At 38.4% G+C, this 24,844-nt stretch overlaps 1 protein-coding gene across 3 annotated transcripts in view; it reads left to right on the forward strand.

Annotated features, from left to right (window-relative positions):
• Nucleotides 1–24,844, forward strand: part of DUSP8 (dual specificity phosphatase 8) — a 105,740-nt gene that overhangs the window by 3,094 nt on the left and 77,802 nt on the right. For 2 of the 3 annotated variants that reach the window (XM_039332134.1, XM_039332135.1), the window contains exon 2: nt 19,930–20,333. In XM_039332134.1, coding sequence (XP_039188068.1) covers nt 20,103–20,333 — 231 coding nt within the window. In that variant the 5' untranslated portion in view covers nt 19,930–20,102. The remainder of the gene's footprint in view (nt 1–19,929; nt 20,334–24,844) is intronic. The other variant, XM_039332136.1, reaches the window with a different exon arrangement.

A 24,844-nucleotide genomic window follows, 5' to 3' on the forward strand; every position in this document is an offset into this window, starting at 1 on the left:
TGTGTATCATGATTTACACTTCATTTGCATGCAGTGTCAGTCACCAGGGCTGCAGTGTATCTGTCAGGAAGAAAGGCTTGACCAAGAGAGATCACCCCAATTCCAAAAAGATTCAGACCTAGAATGTGCACAGAGAATTGAATCGTAAGAGACAATGGGAGTCTAGATGTCTTGCTGCCTCACCTGCAGAATATCCCAGCTAGGCAAGAAATCCATTTTCCTTTGTGATAGTATATCTTCTTCTGGTAAACATTTCCTAACTTTCAGTTTGATGCTGTGGCAGTCAAAGGCCCAGTCAGTTGCTAGACAAAGGACAATCTAGAGGCATTTTTATTAGTGTGCATTTCTTTTGTAGCAATGAAGAACGTATTTTACAGCAATGCAAGTGGCCTAGAGCATTTAGATTCTAACTAAAATAAGACTGAGCAAAGGTGGAGGATTTTTTTTGACACAATAGAAGAGAAAGCGTAATCAGGAATGACTCCCTACACATAAAATGAGGTTGAGTTTTGATCGATTCTTTTTCTTTTAACAAGAATTCCATTTTTGTTAAGCAGACTCAAGTAGTTTGGTTTTTCTCTGATAAATATTTGAACCAATATAGAACTGGAACAAAATCAAGCACTCAAGCAAACAAACATCTAAAATAAAACCTCTTTATATTCAGACAAAAGAAGGAATTATAGCCATGTTGGGCTAGGAGAAAAATGCAGATTCCACAGTTGGGTAATATAGCTTTATTAGGACTAAGCAAAATAGCACAAGTATGATAGTGTTGTGGTATCTTCTCAGTTCTTCAGAATATAAAATAACAATAATCATCACAATAGTAATAGAAAATAACAAAATGCAAAAACCTGCAAAATAGAAATAGAACGACTGGCAAAGGAAAGCAAAGGTAGTGCCAATACTAATAGGCGCCTTGGGTGCAATCTCAAAACACCTGGAGCACCACTTGAACACCATTGGTATTGACAAAATCAACATCAGTCAATTACTTAAAACAGCTTACATCCTGTGATGATACATATAACACCATCAAGCATCCACATCCGCCTATCCAAGCCCTTGGGAAGGAATCAATAGCTGGATAAAAATGCCAAATCCAATCTGAACATCTGGTTGACTGTGCAATGAACTATAATATACTGTAGGTAAGATTGTTACACCAAACTATCACAGGGTTTGAGCCAGAATCACTTTCTACTAGTTCAAATTGTTTCGATCAAGACACTGACCTGGATTCACCCACTGATGTCATCTAGCCCAAATGAAAAGGAACCCATCTGAGTTCTTACATGTATGAAGACAACATTGGGCATGAAAAATCTACAGAATATTTAGATGAACTTGCAGATAGATCAGGCTTAATGAGTAAAAGTTGAGTAAAGGAAGTGCTAATAGGGTCTTTACTATAAAGCTCTTTGGAAGTAGCTTGTTATTATACTTTGTGCCTTAGATTTTCTAGCATATTAACTCTTGATTGGACCTTATTCTCATTCTCCAGTTTTCATTCTTTGGAACTTTGAATAGAAATCAGATGGTTGGTTTCTGGACCAATTTACTGGCTATCATTCTACATGTCACTTTAGCCACAAATAATCCTTTTTGGATTTAGATGTCAGATTGTGTAAGCATGATTCTCTGATTGTAGGTCTGACCCACACATAGGATAGAAAGTTTTCAAGAACTCCTAAGCCTTGCTCTTTAAATTTGCCAAATGAAGAATTCTGAAAGTTCAAAACGCTTGTGAATTCTGATGCATCTTAATAAACACATTCACCAATTTTAGGTTATTCTGGCAGTTATTTCCCCATTGTTGTCTGCTCTGTGAATGAGATTAATATGGGTGACAACAATAACATCAGATGATTAAGATAACACTTTGGTTTATTTGTATTTTGCTGTACAGTAAATTATTCAGTGAGCTGAATTTCACAATTAAGCTGATATTTAAGCTCATAGCTTACCATTATGAATCCAACAATCTAATTATAAATTGTACACTATCTCTGTAAATATCACCTTTTTCTAAACTGTAATTGTATGTATAAATAACTTGGAATGAATTGTATTGAACAGAATGGGACTTATTTCCAAGTCATCAGGGTGAGGAATCCATGGTCTTTCAGCTAGTGTTGAACTATTACTCTGAGCATTGCTTACTATTGATTATTGTAGCTGGGCCTGATTGGATCTAAAGTTCAGCAACATATGAAATTCAGATTGTACCTACATAAAAGTAACTCTGTTGTTGCTTTTTAGTGTAAGTGTGTATAAGAGATGACCATATGGAACTTGAGGATAGGGTCAAATGCATCAGCAGTCTGCAGTCCCTAAGCCCCTGAAAGAGACCTAAGTCCACAGACACCCCGATGTCTGTTAACTGTCATCTGGCGCCAATTTGCCTTGAATGTTAGTAGATCAGATTATTGTGTATAGGTTGGATGGAATAAACTCACAGTGCTTTCGAACTCTATCCTGGCTCCTGGTTGCTTGTCCCTGGCAGTCTGTATGTATATGCTATGTAAAGTTGGTGGTGTAGGGAAGTATAAAGACAGTTTGCTCCTTAAAACTATTCATTGTAGTGTTTCTATATAGTCAATTAGGATTGATTGAGAAATCACTCTAGGTTTACTGACTGAGCAGGATGGAATGAATGAATAGAACAGAACAGAATAACAGAGTTGGAAGGGACCTTGAAAGACTTCTGGTCCAACCCCCTGCACAAACAGGAGACCCTATTCCATTCTGGACAAATGGCTGCCTAATCTTTTCTTTAAAACCTCCAGTGATGGAGCACTCACAACATCTGAAGGCAACCCATTCCATTGATTAATTTTTCTCACTGTCAGAAATTTTCGCCTTAGTTCCAGGTTTGTTCTCTCCTTCATTAGTTCTCATCCATTGCTTCTGGTTCTGCTTGTTTTTTGGAAAATAGGTTGATCCCTTTTTCTTTGTGGCAGTCCCTCAAATATTGCAACACTGCTATCATGTCATCCCAGTTTAGACCAGATTAGACATACCCTTTCACCAGATTTGACATATCCAATTCCTCCAACCATTCTTCATATGATTTAGCCTCCAGCCCTAATCTCTTTTGTTGCTCTTCTCTGCATTCTTTCCAGAATCTCAACATCTTTTTTATATTGTAATGACCAAAACTGGATGCAATATTCCAGGTGTGGTCTTACCAAGGCTTTATAAAGCGGTACTTAAACTTCTCTAGGCAGGCCCTTTACACATCTCCTATCCCAGACTTTTCATTTTATGTTTTGAAAGCTGCTGTGATTAAGATATTTAGAATAGCAGCTACTGTATGGAATACTGTATTTTTTGATAGAGCAGAGAAGACAAAATGTATTCATGTGCCATCTTAACATGAAATTTCATTGAGCTTTTAGATAGTGAAAAAATGTGCATGATATTTAAATAAGGCATCATATTTATAAGTTCTTTCTGACTTATAGTCAGATTACTGAGTATTTGTGAAAAATATGCAATAGTTCTGTTGCTGACATAGTGGGCGGCACATAAACTTTGCATATTGCAGCACATTTGGTAACTATGAAAGGTTTGTAGTGTCTTGCATCCTAATATGTGGGAAGATTAAAACTGAAGCTGATGTTCCCATGACATACTTCTTTCCTGTTTCTTTGCCTGATTCTAAATTTTGGAAAGAGAAGGTGAATTCTGTTAAAGAGCCATTCAAGTTGAAGTAGAAAGGACAAGGTAACATAACTGGTCAGAACAATGGTTCCCCAACCTTTCTAGCACCACGGACCTGCAGCGGTGGGGGGAGGGGATAATTTCATGCACAAGTTCGCAGCTTACACAAATGGAGCTTTGCGCGTTCACCCAGTGCTTGTACAGCCTGTTTCCCAATGGGCCATGGACCGGTACTGTTCCATGGACCGGGGGTTTGGGGATCCCTGGGTAAGAACTCATTGTATAATTAGAGATTGCTAATGGTTATGCATATAACTGATAGTTCAGAAAAAAATGGTGCATCAATTTTAATATGGAGAATTCTTTGTTTATTTAAATGTATTGGTTGCTGCCTCTAGTGGGTTGAGTTGGGTTTAAGAAGGCAAGGGGGGTCTTACATGGTGAAATGTATTTGTTCTATTAATAAGCATGTTAATAAGCAACTCTTTTTATTTTGGTTCCTTTGAATCAGTTTTTGACCTGTCATGGCTACCTGGACAAGGCTTGGAATTTTCTTGGCAAGATTTTTCAGAAGTGGTTTGCCATTGCTTCCTTCCCAAGACTGAGAGAAAGTGACAGGCCCAAGTTCACCAGTTGACTTCATGTCTAACACATGACTAAAACTCATAGATTCCCAGTTTCTAGCTTCATTCCTTAATGACTACCGAATATCACACTTACTCCCTTACAGTCCATGAAAGCCTGCTGCTTATATTTTAATATGCCTAAGTATATCTTTTGAGGAGATCTTTCTTTGATGATATTGTTGCAGGATGGTAGAAATTGTAATTCTGTGCATTTGAGGAAGATAAGGTTAGGGAAAGCTTGTTAAGCATGTCTTCATATAATATGGATCAAGATGCAATATGGCAGCTACAAATGTACAGTTGAAGTCCAACCCCTTTTTTACATATTTTTGGTCTATGGGTATAAATCTTTAACTTAATAAAAGGGTCACATGCTATGTACATAAAAGGGATGGGGTTTGATTGCATGATGTCAGCCATCTTGCTCCTCTTGGAGACCATGATGGGTATTTGCATAATGTATATACAAAATTAGGGTTTGATTTCCAATCATTGCTGAAATCTTAACCTTTGCAGCTGAGCTAATAAAGTCACAGGGATGTAAGATTTGTTTTAGTGTGTTTATTTATTTACAACTTGAGCAGTTAGATGAACCAAGACTTTATTTTGTAGCAATATAAGGAAGCCTTCATGGGGCATTTATGCTGATTTTGCTATAGTTGGCTTATTCACTTCTCTGGCATGTTAGGGAAAACTGAAAGCAGATGCCCTTGCAAAGATAAAATGCTTTTGAAAATGTAATAGGCAGCCTTTGGCAATTTTCCTATAGACGTGGAGTGGCTTCTTACAGTAACGTTAATGGACTGTTGAGAGAATAAGATTCCAGAGTTTTGCATCCATCGCCATCAAGTTGAAATGAGAAGAGGAGGAGAAAATATAGTTAATAAAGCAACTGCATACATACAACTGCATACATACAGCTATTTGGAGCATTTTAAAATAGCAGAAATATAAAGATACAGATAGTGCTGGTATTTCTTCTTATTGCAGTAAAGCATTACTGCTTTTTGCAATAAGAAATGTTGCATTTGTTACTTACACAATTTTCTAACTTCCTGGCTCTTGGAAGCGTTTGTCAGTACAGTATTAAAAATCCAGTGAAATAGATAAAGCAGGAGCAAGAATTCTCTGCTTCCTCTCCATCCCCTTTCAAGTGACATTAGGACCAGACATTCAATTGCAATATTTAGGATATTTTGGCTTCATCTGAATTTAATAGCATATTTGTATGCAACTTTTGTCCCTTGAACCTTAGAAGTACTGATCTGTTTTACAGTAATTTTGATTATTGTTTGTTGGCTTCTGAGGAGATAGTTGAATAGTTGCCTTGCTATCATTCCTCTAATTTTGGTTGGCTACTTTTTGAATGGCTTTAATGCATGAGCTGTTCTTTTAAATATGGATTATTGGAGGTGCCAACATTGGCAATGTCTGGCCATCAGCCAAAGTTAGCAAAATAAGAATAAAAATTGTGACTGTTTCTAACTGATGTTTCAATAAGAGCATATCCATTGTTTGTATTTAGAGAAACAAGACATATAAATTACCTTTTCTTTCACTAAAAGTGAAGCATTTCATTGTGATTAGATTAGCTTTTGATTCACTAACACACAGTCCAGCTACTTTATGCTGATTCGTATAATATTGATAAGTGAAAATATGCTTTGATTGTTTGTGCTTAGTCTGTTACCTAGATCTTGGCAATTAAGGCAGAGTCATCAAACCAGTGAGGCAAATCATGGCTTAGCATGCTATGCCTGTGAAGTTGTTAATTATTTCCCAGGGCTGTACATTTTTTGAACTTCTGGTGGCGAATACCCTCTTTTTAAAACAGTCACATCTTTTTGCAGGCTTTCATGCAAGACTGAAGATATCTTTAATAAAGCTCCTTAAAGCAGCTTTGTCTCTTCCAGGCTCATATGGAATCCTAAAAATCTTGAGCTGTCTAAAGAGATGCTATGCTTATGCTTGCATTTATTCTGTAACCTCCTTCTGAACAGTTTTAAAGGCTTGCACAGTTCTCTTATTTCCACAACAAGTGAAAGAACTGAAACAGAAGGTGTGGGGATTCCCCCCCTCCCGATTTTGGTATAAATTTTACTTCTTAGCAACCGTACTCTAATTCTACCGAAATGCTACAATTGAGTGCCACAGCAAAGTATAGATGAGGTAAGATGAAAACATTGCATAATTAAATCTGATTCAAACATGACATATTCTCTACAGTAGCAATTGCGTGTAAGACACGCAATAGGCAATCATGTAAACAAAGGTTCAAATGTAAGCCTTCAGATGAACTCATGTCTGCTTCAAAGCAGATAGAAATGCTGTAGCCAAGTGATCAATCGTGTAATGGCCATTACATAACAAGCTTAAATCCTTGCCATTGACAAAATAGAATTGTATTGTGCTGCTGGCAAACTTTCAAACAGAAGCTCAGAACAGTGTGCATGATTTTTCCCCATGCCCCTTACAGGTTTCTAAACTATCATGAGCAAATGTAAGATTACCATTCAACTTTCTTAAAAAGTTATGTTTGCAAGCAGTGAGTTTTGCTTGGTTCACTAACTGTTCACTCGCCCAGTTCTTGTATCCCACCTTAGTGGAAAGGAAGCATGGCTACAATGAAATAGTTCTATTACCAAAACACAAATGCGATTGTGGCTGTAAGACAGTGGTTCTCAACCTGTGGGTCGGGACCCCATTTGGGGTCGAATGACCATTTCACGGGGGTCGCCAAACAGTGCAGTCTGCCATTTTTTTCCCCTTTTCCTTAGCTGTGCTACTCCCTTTTATTCTATTGGCTTTTGAAAGCCAATAGAATAGACTCTCTTGAATAGAGTCTAATTCTATTGGCTTTCAAAAGCCAATAGGAATTGTCCAGGCTGCCCTGCTGAGCCTGCCAAAATTCCCATTCTGCAAACGGTGCTGCACCAGTTGAGTAGTCCTCGACTTACAACCGGTTGAGTAGTCCTCAACTTACAATTGGTTGGGGGTCGCGGCATTAAAAAGGTTGAGAACCATTGCTGTAAGAGAAGGACAGGCAGTCTCTAGGGGTGGAGTGAAGAGGGTAATCAGCCAATATTCTCACAAAAAGTCTAAATCCAAACCCCCTTGAGTTCAGTTGACTCTTATCTACTGCAATTTAGTGCTGTCCAGTTAGTTCACGGGTCAGCAACCCGTGGCTCTGGAGCTGCATGCGGCTCTCCAAGCTCAAACCCATCCCTCAGATGAAATGCAACCACCATCCAGAAGCCAAACCACAACAACATCACCAGCTGCTGCACCTCCCTCTGACCCCCACACAAAGCAAACGGATACATGCCATGAACACAGAGCTAGACCGCAAACTCAGAGCCAAACCAAAGCCCATTATGTTACTTCACAGCCTTCTGCCCTGGACATCACACCACACAACTCAGGAGGTTACAATGCTAAAGCTCAGGAGGTTACAACACAGCCTACCACCCAGGATGGTGCAACACAGAATTCAGGATATCACTACACTAAATCTCAGGATGTCATCCCACAACCCATTACCCAGGTTGTTACAATACAAAAGACTAATGGGCACACAGCCAGCACCTCAGCTACTCGGGATGTTATGAAACAGCCAAACAATCCACAAACAATAACTCCAACACAGCCAACCAACCCTCCTACAGCAACTAAGCCAGCACTCTACACACCACCACCAATATTTATAGAAAGACGGCAGCTCTGATCACACTTTGCTCGCACAAGCACAAAGCCGAAGATTCCAGCCTGAAGATGACAAGTGGGACCTCGTCGAAACATCGTCAAGATGTTTTGTGGCTCCCAGTGTTTTGTTTTCAGTGGGATACGTGTCCAAGTGGCTCTTTGAGTGTTTTGGGTTGCCTACCCCTGAGTTAGTTGATAAGATATTGTGTAAAGCAGGGTTCCCCAACCCCTAGTCTGCAATCTGGACCATGCAAGTGGGTGAGCAGGCAAGCACACAAAGCTCCATTTGTTCAAGTGATGGGCACAAAACCCTCCCCTCCCCCACTGCCGCCACCACAGAGCCAGAAAGGTTGGGGACTACTGGTGTACAGGCACGATCAATAAATCAGCTTAACTGGATTTTGATGTATGGTCCTGATACCTCAGACGTGACAGTGGCAGACAAATGGGAGGCTTGCTGTTGGCTTTTTATACTACGGTGGGAGATATTTTTTTTAATGCAAAACTGAAGAAGATGAGTGATACACTCAATTTGTGGCCAAGAACAAGCTATTGATTGGCTGAACCATCTCTGTCCTTATCTATTGGCCAATAAATGAAGTTAAGATTGGCTTTCTGTTCCTTGTCAGAGAAATAAGCATGCTCACCCCTGCAATTGGCATGGTTATTTAACTTATCAGAATGCTTTATTTCAGGTGTGAGAATACAAGATATGGCCAACAGAAAAAAAAGCTGGTCCTCTGGAAGTTCTCAGAATTGAAGACAAATGCTAGAAATGTCTTAATAATCATTCACAGTAGAATTAATAGTCTTCCGGAGTGAAATAGGTTATTGAGAAAAATCTTGGTCAAAGTGATGTATGGCCTGAAAGATACAGACTTCTAAATTGTTTTTGAAAACACACACTGACATCTTCTGTTTCTTCTTTCCCAATCAAAGTGACTTAAGGGCTGATCCTTTTTGCCAGCTGGAATATTGTAGTCCCTCTGAAATTGTTAATCTTGGTCTCAATTGTTTAAAAAAAGGTAGGAACAACAGAATAATTTTTTTCATTAATTCTGCAGTACAGTAATTATTGTTCCACATATGGGTGGAGGAACAAGAATAATTAATTGGTTTCCCATTCCCCAAAGGCAGTGTTTCTCAACCTTGACAATTTTAAGGCATGTGGACTTCAACTCCCAGAATTCCACAGCCAGCAGTGCTGGCTGTGGAATTCTGGGAGTTGAAGTCCACATGCCTTAAAATTGTCAAAGTTGAGAAACACTGCCCCAGGGGTATGAGTTTGCTTTTAAACTGTAAATTCTCAACTAAAAATGAGGATGGTGCCTTTTATAATATTAGCCCCAACATCTGAATGCCAGATGCTCTTTCTCCTTCATGCCTCATGTAAAGATGGTGTCATAAGCAAAATCTCTCCAGATTTCTAGATAGTTTATTCTTTGGAAAAAAATATAGTGCTAACAAGTACATGTATTCAAGAAGCTATCAGATCATTAGCAGCACCTAACAGCTAAGTGGTACATATATCTAGTTTGTCATATAATTGTGGAACATTTCAGTAAGTCTTTGGGATTGGTTTAAGAAATTTGGGAAGTCAGAGTGATATCACATTTGGAATGGCCTCTCACTTATTCCTAGGTTAACCATGTTGATGAATTGATGCAGAATGAGATGGACAAAAGAAGGGTTTATTTAGACAAAACAATCTGGGATCAGAGCAATACCACTTATCACTCAGTAAAATCTTGCTTAGTCAGTTGAACTGATCTATCATGTTAGCATATGGGTAGACCTGACTCTCTTAAAAGTCCCTTAGCCCATTCTGACTATTTACTAGCATGGAGAGGCATTCACAAGGATGGACTGTCATGCTCAAAAATTCCAAAAGTCAGATATCTGTATTTATATTTTAAATGACTTCCATCTGCCCAAACTACCGATTGATTAACACAGAGCTTTCTTAGTCTATGAGTCAGCCTATGTACCCAAGAATCCCATCAGGTTGAAGCAAACATGAGGTGCGCTCTCAGGGGTGAATTAGTAGAAATACCAAGTAGCCTTGTCCCCAGATCATTTATCCATAGTCTGCTTCTGTCAGATATCCCCATCTCTCCAAGACCCAGTGAAGCTGTATATGTCGGACTCTTTCACAGTAGCCCTAGTCCAGGGGTAGGCAACCTTGGCTCTTTTATGACTCGTGGACTTCAACTCCCAGAATTCCTGAGCCAGCCACGCTGAGGGGACGGAGAGGTTTCCAAGCTGAGCCATGCTGGCTCAGGAATTCTGGGAGTTGAAGTCCACGAGTCATAAAAGAGCCAAGGTTGCCTACCCGTGCCCTAGTCTTTAGCAGAGACATTGTGAGACTTGTGACACTAACAATGTATCTAAAAGTAACATTGTGGGTAATAGTAATGTGTCTAAAATTCTTACAAACTTTTATGTGTGGAGTGATTGACTTGGATAATAGCCTCTACTGGCTATTCTTTAGTGTCAAATTAAAATTCAGTTATTCTATGAGTAAGCTCATACAGCATAAATTTGCTATCTCTTAAGTGCTGATACATTCACTTCTCTTATAATATTTCACTATTAAACTTGGGTTCCTTTGTATACTGAAAGAGAACAGCAGAAATTAGGGTGTAATATGAAAGCAGGGATTGATTACTTATCAAATTTATATAGCCAATCTTCACACAAATGTGACCCTTATAGGATTATCCTGAAGTGAAAAAAAGAGACAAGACACAAAAAACTGTATGAAACATGAATAAATGCAGTTAGAGTATATTCCATAATGTAAGCAGATTTATACCTGGAATTATATAAGATACAGTAGTGTATCATCTAGTATTTCTCATGCCCATAACTCCACATAATTGAAAATGTCAGTGCTAATTAACTTTTGCAAAGCAATCCTGGATATCCTTAGTCAAGAGAAATTAAATTTTATATAGGCTATAGATTTTGGTCTATGTATCTATCCTTGAATTGGATCAGGGGAGAGTGATCATGCTATTCTCTTCCATTTAGAAGCCTAGTACTTCATCACAGCAAATACTTATATAACGTATGTCAGCTTTTGGGCTTGCATTCCATCCTCTAATGTACCAAGTTTCCCTGTCAAGTATGATAAAAAGCATTATAAATATGCAGATGATATGCCGTGTGCTTCCTTTAGTGGTGCTTGTTTAGAACATTGGTTTCACTTTACAGCCAGCCAAAGATATTGTAGGGACCAGTCAGAAAAGAGAACAAGCCAAGAGAAAATCCCTCAGATATATTAAATTCCCCCAGCAGACCACCTTAGCTTAAAGTGGGCTACCTCTAACAGGGTGGTAATTTACATTTTGGATCATTTCACCAGATGTTCCAGCTGCTAGAGGTTGTTTCACTGACTGAGAAACCTGAGAGCCAGGCTACCTGCACTGCAAATCCTGATTAACTTCTGCCTGGCCTCTGAGGTAGAGCGGTTGCCTGGCACTGCTGAAGTTGCTGTGGAAACGCAAGGTGCTAATTCTTTAATAAGACTTACACCCTTGATTGGCAGTGCTGCAGAAATATGAATAATTCTGTAGTAGCGCTGTGATTTGAGGGGATTTTTCATAAGGCACTGAGTGGGTGGTAAGAAAGCAAGTTGTTAAGCCCTTGAAAGAAGCAGGGATGGTTGGGGGATTTCCTCTGCAATGCCCAATTTGCATCTTAATAAGAATAGATAGCTGCTTAGTTTAAGCCACCCTGCCACCATTTCAGATTCTAAACCAACCGCTACTCTTTTTTTGGTAATCCATCCTACAGATAATAAACTGCCATTCTTGAAGGCTGAATCAAGAATTACTTTCTGGCATCCCCATAGCTATTTTATTCTGATATTTGACATGCGGAAGTATATTTTACTTTACCAATAAAAGTGAATATTTGTAGCTCAGGATTGAAATGAGGGGTCCTTGGTGCTCTCTGAATTTGGTTGTCCTCTTGCAGATGTTTCATTACCCAAACTAGGTAACCTGATCTGTGCTAGTCACTAGCTTGCTACCTAGTTTGGGTAATGAAACATCTGCAACAAAACAACCAAGCTCAGAGAGCACCAACGACCCCACATATTTTACTTTTTAGATGCTGTCCTAGGAAGCAGATGCTACATGTAGACTCCACAATGTAGTTTAAATTCACAACCTATCATTCTTGTAGAATGAAAAATAAAATATCTGTGGATGCCGGCTGCTACAACTCTCAGCATCCCTATAGTTATCCATGTTGCGTGGAGTTGCTGCTCATTATGGTTTACTAATATCTGGAGGACCATAGATTTCCCATAACTATTAGTCCTGGGTAGAAAAGAACCCTATACATGCTTTGTAGTTGCCTTGTCTCGTTTATCCTACTCTGACTTTTCACTTCTAAAAGAAGGAAACATTTGACTGATGCTTTTTTTTCAAGTGTTTTAAGAGAGTCTGACCTAGAAAGACTAATGTGCTCAGGTCAATATTGTGTTCAGACCTGAAGCTATCAAGCCCATGTTTGCCATCAGATAATCCATTTATCGAAACAGATTCTTCTGTGGGATGAAATACACATAGTCCTCAATTTACAACCATTCATTTAGTGATCGTTCAAAGTTACAATGGCACTGAAAAAAGTAACTTATGACTGTTTTTCACACTTATGACCGTTGTAGTATCCCCATGGTAATGTGATCAAAATTCAAGATGCCTGGCAGCTGGCATGTATTTGTGAGGGTTTTAGTGTCCCAGGCTCATTTAATCACCTTTTCCTAGGAGTGTGAAAATTTGCAGTATAGTGAGATACTGTTAAGTTGTTCATGTTAAATGTTATTAGAGTAATAGAGATCCATGGCAGATGTTTTGGAATGTAGTTGCAAGGTCTCATTTTTGAATTTTAACCTGTGGGCAATAATCCAGCCTGTTAAATGCCTGCATTTGCTCTGTGGTGTCTAAGATGGAGATATAGCCTTATCTTTGAAAGGTACTCCTTGGAGAAAGGGTTGATAAATGTTGTTCTCTGACATTTCCTGCATGCCGTATTTTCTCCTTTTATGCTGGCTCAGGAATTCTGGGAGTTAAAGTCCACAAGTCATAAAAGGGCCAAGATTGAAGACCCCTGTTATAGGAGGTGTTACTACGTAAAAAAAGGTGTTTGTAATTCTGAGTGGTGTTTGTGTTGAAGGTGGAAGAGAGAGAAGGTGGGTCCTTGGCCTGGGAAATAAAGAGTGTGGGCTAGAATTTCAACTATCTGAAATCTCTGTCCCTTGTACTGGTATTGGAAATGGGCAATATAACCGTAAAGTTAGATGCTGTTTTCTTCCCTCAGTTTTATTGCCTCTTTTTACTCTTCAGCATTTATATTGAAGGAGCTTAATGCTTTCTTGGCATGATTATTTCTGTTGTGTCTTCCTCCATCCTGGTTCACCCTGGGGGCCAAATGCTGTCCTTAAAATAGGTAGTTTGTTCATTAATCAATTTATACAGCTTCCCAATTCACACCTGTCTTAATTAGATGCCCACCTTGTCCTAAGCTTGTACCACAGGATCTCCTGATTTATTACTTTTATTCAGGCTTCCCTGTGTCTGTCTGTTCATTATTACCATTCAAGAGAGAAGTGTGGGATTAAAGGATTATGGAAATGTTCTTAAGAAGCACTCAAGAGGATTATGGTGGCTTTGATAAACTGATAAAACGGCCCCCAAAATCCTGATTTAGGTCCCATGTTAAACTTCTCCCTCTTTTAAGTATTGGTGTGCTCTTACTGTCCTGGGATGGTAAGACATATGTCAACCCTTAGTTTTATTTCATGTTTATACTATGCCTGATTTTTTTTAATTACCTCAGGACTTTTTAGGACTATCACTAGGTTGGCATGGGAGTCCGTGGTGCCTTCTTGTTGATAGTGTACACATTTACTTGTAATTCTTGTGAAATAATTTGATAAAACTCATCTGTGACCAGCCACACTCTGAAACTTACAAAATTATGTGTAAGTCTCTCTGATAATCTGATGTGGACTTTCAGAACCTTTCTTTTTCAAAAGTTGGAACAAATGAGGTTCTCTTAGCACATTTACCTTGAAAGTATTTATGTCTGAGAGAACATTACTACTTCTATTTTGCAGAGATTGAGAAATAGTACATTCCTCCAGGTTACTAAACAAGTTAGGCTAAACTGTAATCTTAAATCTATTGTGTGCAGCTTAAGTCAAGATTTCTGCTGGTTCCCAAGAAGGTGTCGTTACTTGAGCTGGCAATCTGATCAAGAAAGGACTGGAAAAGTTTTAGATTCTTCCTTTGAAAACATGCTGTTTATTTATCTAAGAATTATTTTTTTAAAAAAAATGTCTGAAGGAGTAGCCTTTAGTAGCTAGCTTCAAGGAATGCAAAAAGCTAAGACTTTCAACCTGGAATCTTTAGGTTTTCCTTTTTTATAACCACATCCCAGAAAGGAGGATTGCTGACTAGTAGAGCTATATGTTGGCTTCACTAGGTGTTTGATAAATCTTTTTCTGTAGACTCAGCCAAAATAAATGGTTTAAAATTAAGCTTAATATGAGTACATAACCTAGGACATTATACAGTTTTCAGGGGATATTATGACGCTTTCACAAAACAGCTGTTAGGATGAACTTCATCAATCACAGAACTCTCATTTGCCAACAGAGTGAAGGTATATTCCATTGCTCCTAACTTGTAAGATGTTTGCTTTCGTGATTTGGAAGTGGACTGCAGCCATCCATTGCTTTATTTTCTCAGGATGACCATGAAGATTTACTTTGGGAGAAAAAGATATTACAAACTGGGCCTTTGTTCTGCAGAATAGCGGCTTTTGACAGAATTCATACACATACATATATATATATATATATATATATATATATATATATATATATATATATATATATATATTAAAGGCAGCCAGGAACTTGCCTCTGAAGTAAAGCGGTATGCACAAAATGGAAAAATATGTTCATTGCAGATATTCTGCAGAAAGATTTTAGCTGGGCTGTGGTTCAGCAAAAAGAAAACCAAGAACACTTTGGTTATTTCTGGATTTGGATAAAACATAACTAGACAGATTCTAGAGTAATTAGGCATCACTTTATAGAGGTGATGCCCGGCATACAAATTTAATAAACAAACAAATAGCACATGTCGTTCTTCCCCCTTCCCACAGCAGCTGTCAACATGGCACATCCCATCTGCTTGTCCATTCTCATCTTTTCATTGCCTTCTGTCGTCTCTCCATCCTGTCTTCCCTGAGCAGCTGATTTACCAGTGCAACATGTCCCACTAGTTTGCCATTCCTAATCTTCCTAATCCATTCTCTTCCCTCCCTCTCTTCAGCTAACACCACCAGTGTCCCGGTGGAGCTTATCCATATGTCTACCCATACCTTATGATTTTCTTAGCACCTTCATGTCCTTTCTTTACCCCCTGCTATTGTATGTACTGGCCTGCATTCCTGCTTCTTTACGTTCCACCAACTTGCCTAATGTCCTGTATTTGTTTCAATTTTGAGTTCCTGGTGTGAGGAGGGAAAAGCAGACAGGTGATCCACTGGAATCAAATCAGTGACTAAGCCAAGAGAGGGAGAATGGAAAAAACTTTCACCCTTTTGCTGGGGAATTGCTGAGGAAAGGTGCTGGGAAGATCGATTGATTGAGTAGATGGGAGTGCCAGTGGACAACAGCAATTCCTTTCATCCATCATGACTTTAGATGACACGTCTTTGCAGACAGCAGTTGGAAAAAAATATTCCTTTAAAAGTTCCCCAGGCTCCTAAGAGAATGGCATTCCATAGAAGGCTATCTTCATAAGGGTCCTAACTTCAGTTTTAGAAATGGGCAGGTCAACCTTCAGATTTAATAGATATCTCCTTGACTCCCAATGAAGTCAAGATTTTAACTGTAGAAAAAATCTGGAATCACTTAAAGATTAGGGTTTTCATTAGTATTTTATACTTCAGTAAGTTTAATAAAATGATTATTTAAAAAAGATTAGGCAAGATTTCATCAAAACCAATATGAACAGATTTTAGGGGCATGGCTGAGGTCATAGGATAGAAAAAGAAAAGTCTCAATGCTGTAAACTCTCTGTGTCTTTGCACCCTGATTCTGTCTTTCTGCCTTTGGAAATAGTGCCTTATCTTTAAGGGGGCGCCTCATGTAGCATTCACCTGGTGAGCCTGGTGTATGAGAGAGAGAGAAAGCTTCTACAGTAGTGATGCTTTACGAAGATGAAAAGATAACCATGGGAAAAAAAAGAAATAAATTCTGTAATAAGAACAGAATTACAGGTCTCAACACATCCAGGGAGAAAGACTACTCTCTTGGAGATGAATAAATTCAAAATTGTAGTTTTTTTTTAAAAAAAGTAGAAAAGAGATTGTAGGCTTGAGACAGAATTGCCTAAAATATAAGTAAGGAGAGGGTGATAACATACTGATTGAAAGTAACATTCTCCCCTAGCAGACTGGTTCTGCTAATTCTGAAGGATGACCACTTCTCATAGTGGATATCAGCAGCAATCAGAGACTGCTCACTACAGTTTTGCTCCATTCCCTCAAAGTTCTGCCTTTGTTTTAAAAATGCTCAAAATGTCTATCTTTCACTAAAGAAATATTGCATACACAGTATGTGTTATCTAGGACAGTGTTTCTTATCCTTGACAACTTTTAGTATGTTGGCTTGGGAATTCTGGGAATTGAAGTTCACGCCTTTTAAAGTTACTGAAGTTGAGAAACACTGATCTAGGGCATCACCCTCATAAAGTTGTTGATTCTATTTCTGGAAAGCAGCTTGTGAATATCTGGGCCTGTCTGGGATGCTGGTTGACATTACCAAGGCAAATGCCTAAAGAAATGCAGAACATTTTAGTTAGCTAAGTCATCCTAAACAAACCATTTTCACTGTTGAAAACAAAGGGAGGACAGAGGCTAGAAATCCATTCTGCACAAACAAGTTTATAACAAATACTTTCTTCCTTTGAATAAAATTTTTGAACAATTAATGCTAATTTTCTCTTCAGCATTACGTATTTCCTATTTGTTACTTAGGTATTTTGTATTTTTGTCAGAGAAAAGCCAAGATGGAGATAGATAGATAGATAGATAGATAGATAGATAGATAGATAGATAGATAGATAGATAGATAGATAGGTAAATAGATAGGGTTAGGGATAGATAGATAGATAGATAGATAGATAGATAGATAGATAGATAGATAGATAGATAGATAGATAGATAGATGAGAGAGACAGATTAATATAGATGGGAGAAATAGATTATATACACACACATCAAGAATCCTAGTCGCAGGAGCCTCCATCTTCCCCTTCAGACTTCTCTTAATTAGGAGCTGTTTCAGCTTGAAAAGCCTGCCCCAAAATACCAAAGAAAAAGGGTTGTTCCAGCCACCTGCCAAAGGAGTGGTTCATCTTTTACCAAAGACACAAATAATAATAATAATAAAAATAAAAATCCACACTGGAGAGGGAAAGGAATGGACAAATAATGTATTGAAAAGAGGACTTCCAGTATTGTCATCAGGGTTCTCCCACCTCACCCTCTTTTTAAAAAAGAATAGGCTACTGTGATTTCACTCAGAAGGATAGGCAACCCTGCTCCCTCTAAATGTTTCAGGTGACCATCATAATTTGGGACTCTTAGCAATGGGCCTGACAGAAGATGTGATTATAACCTCCCCCCCCCATGTAACACAATTCAAGGTGTGTTTACAAGTTTTCAAGTTTAGTATCAGTAGGTAAACTGAATATATGGTAGCATATTCCTTTTCAAACATACTTGGTACTAATCAGGGCTTTTTTTGTCATAGAACGCTCAGAACGGAGTTCCGGCACCTTTTTTGGATGGAACCTTGTAGGGTAGGCAAGGCGGGTTGTATGACGTGTTTGAGTTCCGGCACCCTTCTTTTTTTTTTTTTTTTTTTTAGAAAAAAAGCACTGGTACTAATAAAGGAGAATATTTGTAACTCGGGGTTGAAATGAAGGCTCCTTGGTGCTCTCTGATCTTGGCTGTTTTCAGCATTGATGATGTTATCTAGTTTTGGGTAATAGAAATATGGCCTATTGAAACGCATTGCAATTTACTCAAACACAAATATATGTACCTTTTAAGTACCATTGAAGTTGATGAGACTTGTTTCTAGCCAGATCAATGTAAGGTTTTCTTATAATAAAAAAGACAGGTTGTCTTTCTTTTTCAATTACAAAATGTACTGCAAATCATTTATGTTTTATAATGGTTTTATTAACAATAGGCAACTAATCTATTCCAGATAGGTTTTTCAAGAGAACAGGTGCAGTTTGACAGGTTTAAGCCATGAGGGTAGTTCCTGATAGTCATTCTTCTACTGAGAATCTCAGTAAGTGAGAATTTTTAATATGGTGGTTTCCAACCCTGGGTTGTGTTGAAACCATTCATTCCTAAGAATGAAAAGCTGTTATTAAACTTGGCTTTCTATTTGTTTTACCAGCTGCCCAGAGTCCTGTTTTAAGAGGGGCAGCTATATAAATCTTTTAAATAAATACTGCCTGTGCATTTGCAAGGAAGCTGTGTATAGATGCAATTTGAACCATATCATAGATGACATTTGGTCCTTCAGACTCAGTAGTTGGCATTTTATTTAAATATATATATTATTACATTATGGTCATATATACCATATTGCCTCTAGTAGTTGGATTACTTGGAATCTCCCCTCATTTTATTCCCATAACAATAAACCTGTGAGTTGGATTCAGCAATATTGGTTGGCTTGATTGTGCGTTTCATGTCTGCATGGAGACTTTAATTAATCCCTGCCTGATGCTTTAACAAGCATGTGATCAAACAGGAATATGTATAGATTTCTTAATATGAAAAATTAAATTATGCATGCTCTGTGCTATGATTTTTGCAATGTAGGAAAGGAATTTCATATATGCTAGGTTTGTAGCTTTCAGCTCAATATTCATGATGTCCCTCTCATAATGGTTTGGGTAATGAAAAATTTTAAAGTGATAAAATGCTACACCAGATTCTAAAGTATACACATGCAAGTCTGAGTTTTGCCTCAGGTGAATTAAAAGTATGTGCAACCTGGAATATGTGCTTCTGAAGGTTGTTGGATGGAAGTAAGCAAATTACTTTATTAAAAGTAATAGTTCTGTAGTTTGTGGAAGAAAGCATAAAAACTCTGTATTGTAAAGAAGAGTGTTATGAGGGAACAGTAAGACAGTAAACAGTAAATTATGTGAATATAGATGAAGTGTTTAGGACAGTGGTTCTCAACCTTTCTAATGCCGTGACCCCATAATACAGTTCCCCATGTTGTGGTGACCCACAAGTGGGTGTGGCCACCAATAAGAGGGAATAGGACAGCTAGGGAAAAGGGAAAAAAATGGCGGACAGCGTGGTTTGCCGACCCCCGTGAAATGGTCATTCGACCCCAAATGGGGTCCCGACCCACAGGTTGAGAACCACTGGTTTAGGTTGAAATCAAAATCAGATGTGAAACATGATATAAGCTATAACTTTAGGATACTTTTTTTCCTTTTCCTCTAACTGATTCATTTATCGAACTTGGTGCCTGCTGCATGGAAGATAAGTTGAATGCTTGTAGAGGATATTTGTTTGAAATGGTAATATTAGGTAGAACTTTCTTTAGACTCTGAACCAGGGGTCTCCAAACTTGGCAACTTTAAGACTTGTGGATTTCAACTAAGCCAGCATAGCTGGCTGAGGAATCCTGGGAATTGAAGTTCGCAAGTCTTAAAGTTTCCAAGTATGGAGACCCCTAAAGACTATGGTTTTTCCCAGATCTGAGCTAGAGCAGAATATATCAGTACCAACATAGCATACTTGCAATATCTGACTACTTTTTCCCTCTTCTTTTTCTCTTTCTCTCTGCGCTTCCTAACAGGTTTGGCACAATGACTTGTCATACAGGGCCTTAGCAGCGTGGCAAAAGTTGGCTGTTTTTAAGTTGCCTTTCCCCTTCCTCCTCTTTCTTCACGTCTGGAATATCTGAGCTGGCTTCTCCTCCCTGGGTGTTCCTTTCCTGCTGCCACTTGCTGTGGAAGGGACCAGTCTACCATGGCTGGGGACAAACTTCCACACAAAGTGATGGATCCCAAGAAGCTTGCCAGTCTCTTGAGAAGTGGGACCGAAGGAATGTTGGTCATTGACAGCCGCTCCTTTGTGGAGTACAACTCCTGGCATGTTCTCAACTCTGTCAACATTTGCTGTTCCAAGTTGGTCAAAAGAAGGCTTCAGCAAGACAAGGTATCCATCACAGAGCTCATCCAGCCAGCCTCCAGTATAAAGGTACTTAACCATGGCCCTTAGTTATCAACCAAATTCAAGTCGTAGTGTGACTCCAAGTGTTCCTCTCATAAGTCCTAATTTTAAAGAACATGCCATACTGTGTGTAGCAATGCAGTAAGGGTAGGTTAGGGTTTATTTATTTTTTAAAAATTCTCAAGGTCGAAATTTCAAATGCCAGTCCTGTGTAGGACTTCAGAAATAATTTTATAGCCCTGTCCTTTTATGCAGTTTTGTATTTTTATCTCCTCCTGTGGAGATTTTTTCATATCTGATTGTAGCTAGATTTGCTGCATGATAGAAAGCAGAGGTGGGATATCTCTGGCTCTAACTTCTTAAGTTTCCTGTTTATTGATAATGCTGGTTGGGGTTCAGCAATATGCAGAGTACTGCAATATCCACATTTTTGTTTTTTGTTTTTTTTATAAAGAATAAGAACTCCAAAGAACTCCATGTAATGTGTAATATCATCTTAAACCAAAACATGGACAGAAGAGAGCGGAATGTTATCTAATGTTAGTACAGCATGGGTGCTGGGTAAAATGTACTGTTTCCTTTGGGAAGGGGGTCTGTTGAGGAATCTGGAGTTTTGGTTTTACGAACTCACAGATTACATGAACTTGTACTTTTCTATCCCTGTTTAGGGCCAGCGTTTTATTTCTTCCCTTCTGATTTATCTATTATTTCTCTTATTCCTGGGACTTGTCACACAGGTGTTATAATATGGAGACTATGTATTGTATCTTTATGGCTATTTTGATTTGTGTGGTTTCATTACTGAGAACAAATGAAGCCAATTCAAAATGAACTTTCTTTTATGATATCAGAAAATCCCTCTACATAAAAAAACAACAAGAATGAATGGGCAGAAGATTTGTGGAAGGGGAATGATCCTCACTCAAAAATATAATTAATACAAAATGTACATTTTAAAAATGAGCCTGTCAACCAAGAGAATAAAGAAAGCCACTAAAGTTTGACTGATAATTTTTTCAAGCAGGAGTATAATTCAAAAAATACAAAACTGAAGAATTAAAGGTTAACTACTATGCTTTAGTTATGTTGGTAGAAAGTAGCTTATATGATTTAAATGTTCAGAGGAATATGCCTGGTTAAGAAAGCATCCATACAGCTTTAACACAGAAATCTTGCATCACCAACTATTTGGAGGTGATAACAAGTAAAAACATAGCAAAAATCCAATAAATTCTACTTGGATAGTCAAAAAAATGTTGACAGTCTTTCAACAGAAGCTACTTAGCTGACCTAGGCTATGAATCAGTTCCTGTATGGATAGACAATTGATTAAAACAGGAAGGAAAGGACAGAAGAAATTCTATGGGAGCTATTCAACATCCCATTCAATAATTTACAGCAGCACTAATGTTATGTAGTTGTTTTATGTAATCTGCACTTCAAAATGAAATTGAATTGAATCACTGCTTATAGGATAGGCTGAAAAAGGAAGCACTAGTGGACTTAACATCCATCCATCTCTCTCTCTCTCTCTCTCTCTCTCTCTCTCTATCTTTCTATCTATCTCTATCACTATCTCTATCTCTCTAGTATCTCTCATAGTATAATGTTCCAAATTATATGTACCCAAAAAATACTGTATATAAGAACAAATTTATTGTTAACTTTAGTCACTTATTCAGAATTGAAAACATACATTTAAGAATTAGGAATGATTATATCAGGCATTACACAATGCTTTCATTGATAATATTAGTTTTCTTCCACATTCCCCATCCCTGGAAACCAATATCCTTGTTTAGCTATGAATGGAAAAATAATTGGAAGATTAGAATAAATTATCTCAAATGGAATTAGCTGGTTAAGATATGTAAAATATGTAAAATGCTTTATGGAATTTCCATTGCAGTCCTACCTATGGCTAATTCTGCTTCTCTCTGAACTCCTGGCCAGATGCATATATTCTGTTCTCAAGAATTTAGGGTTAACAGACGTATAATCCTTTGAAGTGGGATTTATGTCAGTGAAAATTATTGCAGGCAGAGCAAATTTTGTGCTGAAAGAGGAAGAGCGTGGGCAATCCTTTTACCTTTCTAAGGGCAGCCTTGGATGTCCATGGATGTCAGAAAAGTTGTATATGTTCATTTAGCTGAGAAAGTGCTCAGTTCTACTTTTCTGAAATTGGAGAGAGTGGTTACTAATAAAGGAGAATATTTGTAGCTCAAGGTTGAAATGAGGGGTCCTCGGTGCTCTCTCAAGCTTGGTTATTTCCTTACGGGTGTTTCATTACCCAATCTAGGTAACATCATGAGTTCTAGTGCTAACGTCACTAGCACTGATGATGTTAACTAGTTTGGGTAATGAAACGTCTACAAGAAAACAACCAAGCTCAGAGAACACCAAAGACCCCTCAGAGTGACTACTGTAATGGATTTGAGAGTCTGTAGGCAGGATGGAGGTACTATAAATATTCCAAAGCAGTATAAAGTTGCTACTCTCTGCCAGTGAAAGTCAGAGGTAGGGCTCAAGATGGGACAGAAAATTTGAAGGTAGTCCTCAACGTAACAACCATTCATTTAGCAACTATTCAAAGTTGCAACACCACTGAAGAAAGGGGCTGATGACCAGTCTTTGCAATTACAACAGTCATAGCTTTCCCATAGTTGTTTGATCAAAATTCGGATGCTTGGCAGCTGGCAGGTATTTACCACGATTGCAGCATCCCAGGGCCACGTAACCACCATTTGTGACCTTTCTAATTGGCTTCTGATAAAGTTAATTGCGGAATTAGCAGATTTGCTTAATGGCCACCTGATTCACTTTAACAGTTGCAGTAATTCATTGAACAACCTTGGTTAAAGAAGGTATCATAAAATTGGGCACGACTCAATAATTACCTTGCTTAGTAATGGAAATTCTGGTTCCAGTTGTGGCCATATGTTGAGGACTACCTGTAGCAAGGACTGTAGCAATAGATTTCCTATTTGGGCCTGGGACTCAGATCTTTTCAAGAAGAAGAACTGGAATCTGTAGGTAAAGCTGATAGAGGAAGTACAGGCAGAAGCATCAGGAATGTTTTATCTCCTTTCAGTTGCTTCTGTGCTTACTTGGATAGCTGGCTGAGGAATTCTGGGAACTGAAGTCCACGCACCTTAAACTTGCTAAGGTTGAGAAACACTGGCAGTTTTTACCCTTGTTCACATTTAATGTCCTTCTGAGGGTTTTTTTTTTTTAGTGGTTCATGTAGTGGTTAATGATTGCTCGAATTTGCATATAGAGGCCTCGTAACTTAATTTAGCTCTCTTATTCCTGAAATACATACTTTGTCCTTTTTACTATTTTTTAAATCCTTTATTTATTGTTATTTTAGTATGGGACTTACCCAAGCACCATGCATTGTTTGGGCCCTGTTTTCTGAATAAAAGGGGGAGACTGGAGCAGCTTGTTTAAAAACGTAGTCCTGGAGAAGGGGATTTCCCCTTCTGTTTACCCAGATTCCAGAATATTGTCAGAAAAGGGGAGGGATGTCTTCTCACACCAGAACAGGTGGCAGCTGCTTAGCTTATCCTGAGTGGAATTCTTCCAACTGAGGTTGGAAGCTATACCAGATACCCGGAGGGAGATATCTGTCAGGCTTGTGTTATATGATTAGTACAGCCGCCCTTGCTAAAACTACTAATGGCAATTCAGAATTTTCTATGAAATGATTAATGCTGATCTGTCATTTGATTTATTTGGCTATTCTCTCTGTCTGGCCTTTTAGGACTCCCCACTAGCTTCTGCTCATATCTTTTTAAACATTTTTCCCAGTCTTATTATCCTGCCCCACTCTCTTGTTTGACAGATGGCACAGGTCCGGTGCACCTAAGACATTTCTACCATAGTACTTCCAAAGCAAGCAGGTTGAGTCTCTTACTTAGGTTTAGCAATCTCAGACTTCCAGGGTCTTGAAATGAATTGTAACTGTCTAGAAGTGCACTTTAATTTCTATGCTCCTCTTTTAGATTGCAATTCACAACTAGGAACAAGGGAAGGGGTGATATTTCCCAGAAAACTATGTGGTCTAACAAGGGAACTCACAGAGGTTGAAGCTGCATGGTCATTCAAAGAGATCTAGAAAGACAGCCCCTATAGGTCAATCAAATCAAATATAACTTGCATTGTCTTACAACATGAAGGGGCAGAATTTAAATCATTGAGCTTTTGGACTACTGTATTTAAAAAATAATGATAGGCAGACTTCCTTTTCCCTTGTTTTAAATTAAATGCTGGAATGAAAAAGATGGTGGAGGTGGAGAGAGGGAAATAGGTTTATTTGTGAAAACTCCACCCTCGCTAGTACAAATTAATTTGGGGGCTAGAAAACTGGGGTTACTGTGTTGCTCAATTCTGTGTCTATGTTCCTTCATGGTTTTGGTGTAGGATAACCTCCACTTTCAGTCCAAAGTGAGAAGAATCCTTTGAAGCAAGCATATATCAGTTGGGTGTTCTTTTAGGACGTTTTCTATTTTCCTAGGTCTGTATGGGAACCTCATGAT

The sequence above is a fragment of the Crotalus tigris genome, unplaced genomic scaffold (genome assembly GCF_016545835.1).
Source record: "Crotalus tigris isolate CLP2741 ecotype Arizona unplaced genomic scaffold, ASM1654583v1 scf7180000024450.1299024, whole genome shotgun sequence".
Lineage (NCBI taxonomy): Eukaryota > Metazoa > Chordata > Lepidosauria > Squamata > Viperidae > Crotalus > Crotalus tigris.